Source organism: Passer montanus, unplaced genomic scaffold (assembly GCF_014805655.1).
Source record: "Passer montanus isolate IOZ18808 unplaced genomic scaffold, ASM1480565v1 scaffold37, whole genome shotgun sequence".
NCBI lineage: Eukaryota > Metazoa > Chordata > Aves > Passeriformes > Passeridae > Passer > Passer montanus.
The window spans coordinates 1,229,351-1,240,404 of record NW_024368485.1 but is presented as its reverse complement, the minus strand read 5'-3'; the positions used below and the strand labels follow the sequence as shown (position 1 = coordinate 1,240,404).

Here is an 11,054-nt window from a genome sequence, read left to right as displayed (position 1 = left end):
ATCTGTAAGGGCACAAAAAATATCGCAGGCAATGGGATTTTTAAAACGTACCAGGAGAAATCACAGATCTTTTTTTTTCCACCCTCATTTGCTTTTTGAAGGGGATTTTTAAGTCAGCTTTACGTAAAAGCTTTACACACACACACACGCCTGAAAAGCAGACTTCCCTGACATTCCATGATTTTATCCTACGCCATTCAGCCTCTCCCCCAGAGAGCAGCTTTAGTTTAGCGACGCCTCAGCACCCCTCAGCAAGGCAGAGCAGGGAAGGCAGCGAGGGGCTCCCACACATCATTTTTGTTCCAACCTCCGGCCTCAGGCAGGCCCTTCCAGCCTGGGAAAACCTGGGAATTGCTCCAGCCGGGAGGGCCGGCCGAGCGAACAGAACACCTCAGCCGCACGGCCCTCACCTCCCGCCGGACCCCCAGGGGCCCGCTGCCCCACCCTCATCCCCCGTGGCCTCAGAGCGTGAATTTACCGCGGAGACAGCCCGTACCTGGCCTGGCACAGCCCCGCAGCCGCCGGCCCCGGGGCGCTCCGCCGGCGGCGGGGCTCGAACCCGCCACCCGCGGCCCCCCCCCCGGTGCCATCTTGCCGCGGCCGCGGAGCCGAGCGCGCCCGGCCATGCCGCACTTCCAGGCCTGGGAGGAGTTCACCCGCGCCGCCGAGAAGCTCTACCTCGCCGACCCCATGAAGGTGGGACAGCCCGGGCCGGGAGGGCAGGGTGTGCGGCCCGGCCCGGCCGCGGGAGCGGCGGTCTGGAGGCTGCGCGCAGCTGGGCGGGGGCGGCGGGCGGTGCCGGGCTGAGGGGGTTCCCTGGTCGCTGCACCGGGGAGGCGAGAATCGCAGAATGGCAGGCTCGATTAGGTTGGAAAAGAGCTCTGAGATCGTCGAGCCCAACCTGTGACCGAATCAGCCATACTGAGTAGGCCGCAGATAACCCTAATGCCACGTCTGCTTATTTCTTGAACGCCTCCAGGGATGGCGACTCCACCACCTCTGTGGGCAGCCCTTTTATTGCATGATCACCCTTTCTATGAAGAAATTTCTTCTAATGCCCGCCCTAAATCCACCCTAGCACAGCTTTAGCCTGTGTGGAGGGATGAGGTGACTCCTGAGCCTCCTCTTCTCCAGGCTGAGCAATCTCCATTGCCCTGCCCTGCATTCCCTGCAGCACCTCCGTGTCCTTCCCGAAGTGACAGACACAGCCCTTGGAGCGTGGCCTCAGCGGTGCCGAGCACGGGGAAAAGAGCCTGCGAGGAAGGGGATTGCTCCTTGGTGTTGCAGCTGGCCGTCCTTCCCTGTGGAACGGGAGGGGGCTGTCGTTTGCAGCCCCAGGAGCATCCCTAGGGAGCAGTGTTCCAGCTGCTCTTACTGGCAGCTGGGGTGAACCTCAACAGCTGAACTTCAAAGACAATGACCCATTCACTGTATTCATTTCAACCTGTGCGTTAAAAACCAAGGTTAAGAATTCTGCTGAAGCATCAATAATTAGTTTATTTTAGGAGTTTATAGCATTTAAGACCTGTATTATTTGAATTTGTCCTTTCGTTACCTCAATACGTTGCATTGTTGCCTGCAGTGACGTTTCAGGCTGGAAGGTGTTTGCATCCTAAAGAACAATTCCTCAAGGACTTAACTTCTTGGTTTATGACTGTTTCTTGTTTCTGCTCACTTTTTTGGGAATGCAGTTTATGCAAATACTAAAATTAACCTCAGTCTTCAGAAAAAGCATTGGCCTGACTTTAAAAGCAGCACAGAAGTGTGATGTGAAACTCACACCTGAGAAAACTTGAGTAAAAAAAGAGTAGTGTTCTTCACCAAAAATAGGGGAACTAGAGAAACCTTTAGAAGGTTAAATTAATATCTGATTACTCAAAGCAGATTAGCTCTGCCTTTTAATTAGCACAGAGACACCACGTGTGATTGCTGCTGATAATAAAATTGCCCAGTTTTGCCTTCCTAGGCTCTGTGACATTCAGTTAAATGAAAGAAGGGATGTCCCTGCAGCCGGGAGTTGCTCCTCCCCTTACCTCTAAAGGTAATCTCTTCCCATCCACGGCAGTAAATTTGTTACAGAGGGGTTTATACAGGCCCTGTTGTCACAACACAGGTACCCTCCTGTTACTTTGGCAGAGAATTAGCAGTTTTGTAGTTGGGCTTGCTGGGCAGCTGAAGGAAGAGCAGGAGCTGTGGGAGGTGGGTGTGTGTTCTCCAGCCCGGTGCTGAGTGCTGTTGCCCTAGCAGGAGCAGGTTATGGATACACTGAGCCTGTTCCTGCTGCTGTGCTCAGGAGGTGGCAGTTTGTTAAACAAAAAGGGTCAGTCTGTGGCGAGATCCACTCTGCAACAGGAATTTCAGAATGTATTTCTAGCAAAGGAGGTTGTTGACCATCAGCACGAATCACTGCACAATAAAACCTGTTTGCAGTGTGGGTTCAGAATGCTCTCAAAGGCAGCCTTGCTTTGTTTCCAGTTCCTGATGTTAGCTGAGGCTGCAGACTGTGCTCAGGGGGAACCACTTAATGCTCAGCCACTGAGGATGTGGATTTTTATCAGTTTGAGAATTTTGGTGATTTGAGGCTCCCGAGGGGCTGGATGGTCAGAGCTCAGGGCAGGTGAGCAGGAGTAGCTGTGGTAACACTTCAGGTGCCATAGCAGAAAAAGTGGTGGTGTTGAGCCTGCCCCACTCGGCTGATCCCTTTCAAGTCTTCATGTAGAGCTGCTCTTTTTTGAACTGTTTCAAGCCTACAAGCACAGGCTTCCAGTAGTTTTTTCTGGGCTGTGAAACACAGCAAGGGGGTGTCTCATCTCGACTCTCATTGTTTGTCCTGCCTGTTTCCAAGGTCTCTGCAACTGTTGTTGCTGAATTTGCAGGGTTTTTGAATATGCCCAGTGTTAACCTTGCTGGTGCTGCTGGAAAACCAGCCTACATTGTAAGGCAGGGAAGTGTGGGGGGTCAAATTCCACACCACCTTGGCTGTGGGATCACAGCTCCCACAGCACCAGGGCTCAGGACTGCCACAGAGGTGCTGGAAACATGGAGCAGTACATAATGATGGTTAAGGGTAGTCTGAATGTGGGCAGATTCCCTTCAATATATGCTGAGAATTGTTAGCTGTCAGTGCTAATTCCTAAAATATTAAAAATTAAAATGTTTGTCATTTCAGGTCCGTGTTGTCCTCAAGTACCGACATTGTGATGGGAACCTCTGTATCAAAGTAACAGATGATGTGGCTGTAAGTACAGAGCACAGTCCCCTTTCAGAGCTTCTTGTACCACTCACAGACTTTTGTTTATTGTCAGTCAGCCTGGGAGCTCCTGGACACTGCCTTGAGAATGCCTGACAGGTATTTTTTGTACTCAGCCTTCCCCTGTTGCTGTGTCTCACTGACACTGACCAGTTCAGGAGCATTTTCAAACAGGTTTTTACTACTGTGAGTGGGGTCCTTTTGATCTGCTCAGAGTGATGAAAACTTCCAGCCATAGGTGAAGTTCCTTCTTTGTGATTATGAGGCTGAGGGACAGCAATGTTCCAGCTAAGGAGCTGTTTTTGTGCAGTCCAGGGTACTCTGGTACTCTGCAGTCCAGACACAGTATTCTGCCCTGCCCTTGCCTTCAGACTTGGAAAAGAGTCACATTTCTTCTTTCCAGGAAAAGTAGTCTGGCATTGGAATTTCAAGTGCCTGGAATGGATGTGAAACTCCAGTAAAGGCACTTCTTGATAGGGCAGTAGGGCTGAACATGGGTGAGCTGGTGAGTGTGGAGCACTGATAATGGGGAATTTAAGGGTAATTTTGTTGAAATCTCCCATAGGGGAAGTTTGAGTCAGGTGATTCACAAACTTAAGCTCTTCTGGGTATAGGTTACCTGACCTGCTTTCAGTCAGAGAAGGATGTTACACAATGGGAGAAAATGGGGAGTGGTTTCAGCATTTTGGTTGGGTTGTGGGTTTTTTTATTTTAATCAGATTCTGTGTTCCCTGTGTAGGGCTCTCTTAGAAAAACAGGTTTTGCTTGGGGAAGGGCATCCCCTTCAGTGGGAAATACTGAATTTTATGTCCCTGGCAGTGTAACATTAAGGACTGTGAAAGGCAAAATAAGCTTGCTTTCAGAATATAAAGAATTGGCAAGTAACAGGTCTGAAATATGTTTCTATGTTTAGACAACACAAAAAAGGGCAGCTTTAAAACCCAAGCTTTAACAGCTTTTTGGAGCTAGAGGGAACTAGGATAAATCATGAGTTTCCCTGTTTTCAGTATGGGAGGCATGAGCATTAAGGAGAAGCTTAAAGGCAAACACAGATATGTTTGTGCTCTGAAACAGGGTAAGTGTGTTGGTGCTGCCTCCTGGTAACTGCTGAACATTTCAGTGCTCTCCTGTTCTGTGTGTTCCAAGCACAAATGCACAGCGGCTACAAACAAGATAAAAGCAGTCGAAGGGAGATCTGATATCAGGAACTTTGTCTTGCAGTGTTTGCTGTACAGAACAGACCAGGCACAAGACGTGAAGAAGATTGAGAAATTCCACAGTCAGCTCATGCGGCTCATGGTGGCCAAGGAATCCCGCAGTGCTGCCATGGAAACAGACTGAAGGGCTGCCAAGAAAATCACTGCTCTGGTCATATTTCACTGGAAGCAAATCTTTGGGATTTCAACGAAAAACTGGGGCAGGAGATACTTTTATGTACTGAAGTGGACTGATGACAAGTCTGAAGCATTTTCACCCCTCAGAGTCCGCTTTGGAAATCTAAGAAAATAAGTGCTTTCAATTGAAAGCTTATATTTATTTTTGGGTATTAAGCAACTATTCTTACACGTTAGGTATGCTAAGAAGACAAGCAAATATTTTAAATCTACAGTATGTTAGTGCAAATTTGTTAGGCCACAGGCATACTTCTGGAAAGTTACTGTAAAATTTCATATAGGTTTCATTGTGTTCATACCTTATGCTGGTTTATTCTCAAAATGAGAGGGTTTATTAATCTAATACTGTAGCATGGTGACTGGGTTTAATAAATATTTACATACATTATATAAATCTGTTGGGTTTAGAATAACATGTTTTCTGAACTGAAATGTTGAAATTGCCAATTTGTATTACCACTGTCACTGGCAGCACTCTAGCTTTTGATGTTGCACTCAATCATAAGATGTGCAACATTATCCACAATGCAGTTTGTAGAACTCTTATACTGGCTAAGTGATTAAACTTCTGTATTTTAAAAATTAAAACAACTTCACTTAATATTCCTAGATCTGTGAGAAACTGGGAGGGTTTTTTTCTGCTTGTGCAAATACTGTTACTAAAAAACAGTCAGTGGCTTTTCTACATACTTGAACTATTTTGTACTTGCAGGGGTTTGTTTTCCCATCCTTGCTTCAGGCAGAGTTGAAGTATATCAGCAAGACAAATTCTAGAAGCTCTTGCCTATTATGCTAATAGAAAATATCCAACTGCACACTACCCAGATTCCTCATTCTAGCAGCTTGTTAACTGCAATTGCAGATCTTACATGTGGCAGGTGGATGTCAGCCAAATGAATAAATGGATGAAAACACCTTAATAAATACTTAAATACCACTGTCAGAAATAGACCAATGCTCCTGTAGCTCAGATGTGTTTCTCACAGTAACCTCTGGTAGGCTGATGGAAGCTTTAATTGTCTCTTGTAAAAAAGCTTTTTGTTTGAAAACCCAGTAGCTGAAATTGATACTTGCTTTGACTAGGTCTTGCATACTTGAAAACAGATCAACATTTTCATGTAATTAGGCTATTGGTATAACTAGGTGCTTTCAGAACTGATGTTTTTGGGTTAAGCCAAGCCACAAAAGTAAAGCAGGACCATACTTATAGTGGCATTTTTGTATAACAAAACAATCTATCTAGGTAGCTACCTGCTGTCACTTACATAAAAATAATGGAGCTACTGGGAAGCAGTGGACTTTCCACATTTGCCAAAAGCTTGGAAAAAACCCACCAGGCTTGAATATTGCATTAGAGTACCCTTTCAGCTGAACATAGAATGTTGCACGTTGTTGGAAAACAGTGCAGCACTGAATTCCTGGTGACTGCTCAGAATTCTGGTCTGTGACTGGTATGTGTGTAACATTTTTGTATTGGCTTTTGAAATATAAATAAAGCCAGAGACAAGGCTGGACTCGGTTCATTGTTAAACTTTCATGAGATGCTGTAACACTGCAATTTTTCTTTGGTGCTCCAAATAACTTCCCTAATATGTGCAATATAGTAATAGAGAGGCTGGGTGTACCAAGTGGCTGAAAGGCTTCAGCTGCTTTGTACCCCAGTAGGTTTTAGAGGAGGAGCAATTACAGCACTGTATATTAGAGCACCAGTTTTCAGGCAAAACAGGCAAGGGAATACATTTCTACTTTTCTAAATTCAGAAATTATTTCCCCAAAACCCTGGGGAAATACTGTTGCCACTTTTGTAAGAGTGATGTGTTGTTAAGCTTGTTCTGTATATACTCAGAAAAAACGAGTGGTTCTGTGCAGTCAGAATGCAAAAGAAAATATTGCAAAGCTGCTGCTTAAGAAAATTAAGTGGTATGGAAAGTTGTTGAGAAAAATACAGGTGCTTCATGACTTTGTCCTGGAATTTTCAGCCATTTCCCTGCTGTGTCCATGGGGCAGTAGAGAAGCTCTGAATTCCAAGCTCTGTTTCTTTCATGCCTGCCCTCTTGCTGAGAGTGTGTGTGCTTTTGTACACTGATCACTTCCCTAATAAACATCCCCTGAGCTGGTCCATCATGTTGCCAGCTACTTGAGTGTGTCCTCTGGTGTGTGATTAAAAAGTCAGTTTATTGTGGCTGCTGCAGCAAAGGGGTGCTCACAGTACCTGAATCTCTGTGTTGGGCAGCCCAGCTTGGCAGAGACTGCTGCTCTCCAGCCTGGAGCTGGTGCCAGCTACAGGCTGCAGTCAGGCAGGAGCACATGGGCAGCCTGTGCAGTGACAGACAGGTGACCTTTGCAGAAATGGAATTATTGGAAAAAATAGGATGTTTTTCCCTGCTACAGCTAATTTTGTTGCTGCCTGATAGTTACCTTCAGTAGTTGTTCTGTTTGGTGAGAGTAGTTTAATAAAAAGGGGCCTTCTTATTGTTCCAAGAACTTGGGTTAGTTAACCCATGGGATTTATTCTGTTTCTCTGGGGTTCTCACCTGCTGAGTTCCCTGAGTGTCTTGATTTCAGTTCTTTGTGCAAAGCACTTCATATCTGAGCTCTCTTATATGCAACTCCTTATATGCAATCACTTCTGTTTCCAATTTTAGGGGTTTCAACCCTGAGCTGCTCCATATGTAATCCATTGTGGAAGCATATTCTGGAGTGCAGGAAGATTTTTAAATTATCTGGAGAAGCGAGAAGTTTGGTCACAGGTTTTTGTTTAAGAGCCTTTTGATAGCGGCCTTCCTATTAAAGTCCTGACCTAACTTCTGGGAGTGACAGGTTTATTCTGGAAAACTGGATGCTTTGGTGCTAGAATCTGTCAAAAGGGGAAATGGAGCCAAAGGCAAGCAGGTGCTTTTAAAAATGTTTTAACTTGTCAAAAGAATTATGTTTCATCTCAGTGAGTTTCTTCACGCAGTATAAAAGCGGGTAATACTCGGCATTTTGCTGGAACAAATGTGAGGAAACTTTTTTGTCAGTAGGACTGGGATGATGACTTGTGACTGTAGGCTGATCTTAAAGGATTAAGTCGTTTTAGCTGTTCTTAGGTGTCCATCCTGTTTAGGTAGGATGAATCCCTCATTTTGATCACCTGGGAGAAGGACAGAAACACGGTTACCTTACCTGTGCCTTCTCACTTCTGGCCGGGGGGAGCACAAACCTGTCACAGGAATTACACTGTAACCACCTCTCAAATGAAGTTTGGATCTGAAGCAGAAGTACATAGAGAATAAGTGTTTTCTTTTTTTTGTAAACTTACCTAGGCTGCAGATTGTGCACAAGTCCTGATCCTTGAAGATTTCTGTGAGCATTAGTGGGTGTCCGTAGGGAGTAGGAGCTTAGCTGAAAACTGGTGTTCTTTGTACAGTGCTGTGTGCTGAGGCACCTTCCAATTGACTGAAGCAAAGCTGTTTTGATCAAATAAATCCAAGGAGTCCTTTTGTTAGATAACTGTCTTAAAGGATCTTCACTTTTTTTTTTTTTTTTTTTTTTTTTTTAGGAGAAGCTTGTCTATGAAGAGCTACATCTAACTCCTTGCTTATGTTAATAGTGATTTGCTTCTCAAGACATGGGGGTGTCTCCTCTGAAATCCTGATACTACTTTAAGGGTAGATGCTGTGTGACTCAACACAACTTTTGTTTATAAAGATATTATCTGTTAAAAAAAGCTTTGAGAGTTCAAGGACTGGTATTTAAATACAAGCAATGGCTGAATTGTCTTTGTTGCTGCAGATGACATAAAAACATGCCTTTCATCTGTTATTACTTTCACATAAGCAGATCTTTAGTCTAAGTAGACTCTTCAGGCCGGCTTTCAGATAAACCTCCCCACCCTGATGCTGGGCTGAAGTGTTTGAGTCACTACAGACTGGAGACAGATGTGGGCTTTTTAGTCTGTAGAAATGTTATTTTTGAGATGAGAATGACGCTTAAATGTATTTGAGCAGCAGATTGGTTACTCAGCAGAAGTTTGTTAACCCCTGCTTATTACCAAGAACGTGTGTGTGCCCAGTACCAGCTCCACCAGGATAAATGCTCCTGGGAGGAGGTGGGCTTAAACTGGACCATGTAGAACTGAGGTCTGTGGGAACTGAGCAAATAAAAGCACGGTAATGGCATGACAGCAGAGTTAACTGCCTTCCTGCAAGTCCAGGCCCATGCTGCTGAGCATGATCTTTGCTTCTGCTGAAGGTAAGTCCTTATGTTCTCACACTGTGCCAAGGTGGTTGTAGGGGTGTGCTCTTGGAGTCCTGTGGTGGGAAAAGCAATTCCTTTCTGCCATTCCAAAAGCATCTAAAGCCCTGAGTGCCATCTCTGAGTGCTCCTGTGTGGAAGTGCCTGATCTTCCAGCAGGAGCCAGTGTGCTCGACCCGTTATGACTCCTCAAACAGACAGTTCCTGGGTGTTGTGAATATTTGGATTACAAAACCAAGAGTATGGAGTTTCTCTTAAACTGTAATGCTGGTATTTATGAAAGTGTTTTCCATTTAAATCAAGACCAGCTCTGAGGATATTTTGCTTTTTTAGCAAGTTTTGATTTTGTGCTTTTGCCGTCTTTTTGGTGGCAATTCTTGGTAATTTTTTAAGAAGAACTTAAAACATTAGTCATATCGTGAGGTCTGGGGTAGAGTGATATTTTTAAAAATTTCCTTTGAAGGTGTGTGTGCATGTTGGGTTCTTTTTCTGTCTAGAAGAAGACATGTTCTTCTGTTCCTGAAAGGACTGGTCTGCATTGCCCTGCCTTTACTGAGAACCTTCCTGAGCTGCAGCAAGGTTCCAAAGGCTGGCTCCTTGGAGAGGGGCTTGAGTTTTCTGGACACCTCCTGAATGGCTGTGCTGGCTGCTAGTGAGCAAGTGAGAGTTCAGGCAGCTGAAATATGCATTTTAACTGGGCTGCTCATGCATGTGCATACAGCCACCTCCGCTGCAGCTCTGCTAGCATTGTGTGGCTGCAGATGAAAGGCTCGCCTTGGGGCGCTGACAAATGAGCTCTGGCAAAGCCAGCGCGGCTCCAAATGGTACTCTGCAAAGGCATCTGCTCCGCTAGGGAGTCAGCGAGGCAGGGGATGAGCTAATGCCTCAGACACGTCCCTGTGAAATTCGGTGTCTTGCTTTAAGATGCCTTAAAAGACAGCTTTTTAAAATTTGGGGGCAGGAGGCAAAGTGACCTTTCAGTGATCGACAGTTCGGGGGTGGGTGTGCCATTCACATCCTCTGAACAGAGAGAGAGATGTAATTCTGTCTCGGAAAAGTCTGCATTGTGGGCTCTCTGGGATCAGTTATTGGATTAAAAGGGAAAGTAATCTAGGTGTCAGTTCTTTTTTCCTGGAGAAGCACAGAGAGAAGAAAGAGAAAACAATTCTCATCTCTACTTGCTTCTCCTGTTGTTTTTGCACGTGTGGAATGTGTTAGGAAGATTGTTTACCTGAAGTGTTTTGTCAATTGGATTCTGCTGAGGATTGTTTTGTTTCTTTTACCAATTGGAAAAAGCTGTGTCCTGGCTGTCTGGAGACAGCCAAGTTTTTTTTAGTAGTATTATTTAGTATTTTTTGTAGTATAGCATCTTATTAATATGGTATAGTATAATGTAATATGATATAAATATTAAATAATAAAGCAATAATAAGAATAAATAAATAAAAAATAAATAATAAAGCAATTATCCAACATTCTGAACCAATGGAGTCATACCAATCATTCCCTACATCGGGGGCACCCTACATTACTATAGGTGGGTTTTTCAAAAACACATTTTCTGCAGCAGTGCTCCCATATAGCTGAGGTCAGGAACCAAAGGAATAAACAAATTTCATCAGGGATTGTTGGTTTGTGCCCAGAGGCAAACCTTCTGTGCTTGCTCACACAGCAGAGCCGGGTGACACGTGAGTAAAACCCAGCAAAAAAGCAGCCGTGGCTTTGGCAGAGCAAACAGCTGCTTTGCAAACAGCTCCTGACCCTCCACAGGTGTTGATGGTGCCATGAGTGTGCAGGCTGGGATTCCACAGCAGCCTTGGTCCCCCTTGCCACTAGCAGTGATTCCAGTGGGTCTGAGCCTCAGCTGAGCTGTTCCCATTCCCCAGAGCATCAGAAAACCCCTTGATGTTCTGGAGAGCTGCCATGAGGTGTTCCACCTGGTTCGTGTGCTGAGGTGGTCACAGAAGGTCAGCTGAGGGCTGTTGGCTTCTCTGGGTGTGGATTGAAGGCACTGGAGATGGTAGTTTCATCAAACTGCACAGCCACCTCCCTCAGCCAATAATAGTATAAGAAAATGGTTTTACAGAATATGAACAGATTACTTGGACTTCAGCAAATAAAAAGATCCTTCAGCTCATACTCTGTGTTGGAGTATCTACATAGATTGTAGCAAT

The 11,054-nt window shown here is 45.1% G+C and overlaps 1 protein-coding gene across 1 annotated transcript; it reads left to right on the top strand.

The window, feature by feature from the left end:
* Positions 1-571: 571 nt before the first annotated feature.
* Positions 572-6,785, top strand: SRP9 (signal recognition particle 9). The gene is made up of 3 exons (XM_039717047.1): positions 572-696; positions 3,170-3,238; positions 4,472-6,785. Exons 1-3 carry the CDS (start codon positions 625-627, stop codon positions 4,589-4,591), a joined length of 261 nt encoding a protein of 86 aa, XP_039572981.1. The 5' UTR covers positions 572-624; the 3' UTR covers positions 4,592-6,785.
* The last annotated feature ends 4,269 nt before the right edge of the window (positions 6,786-11,054 follow it).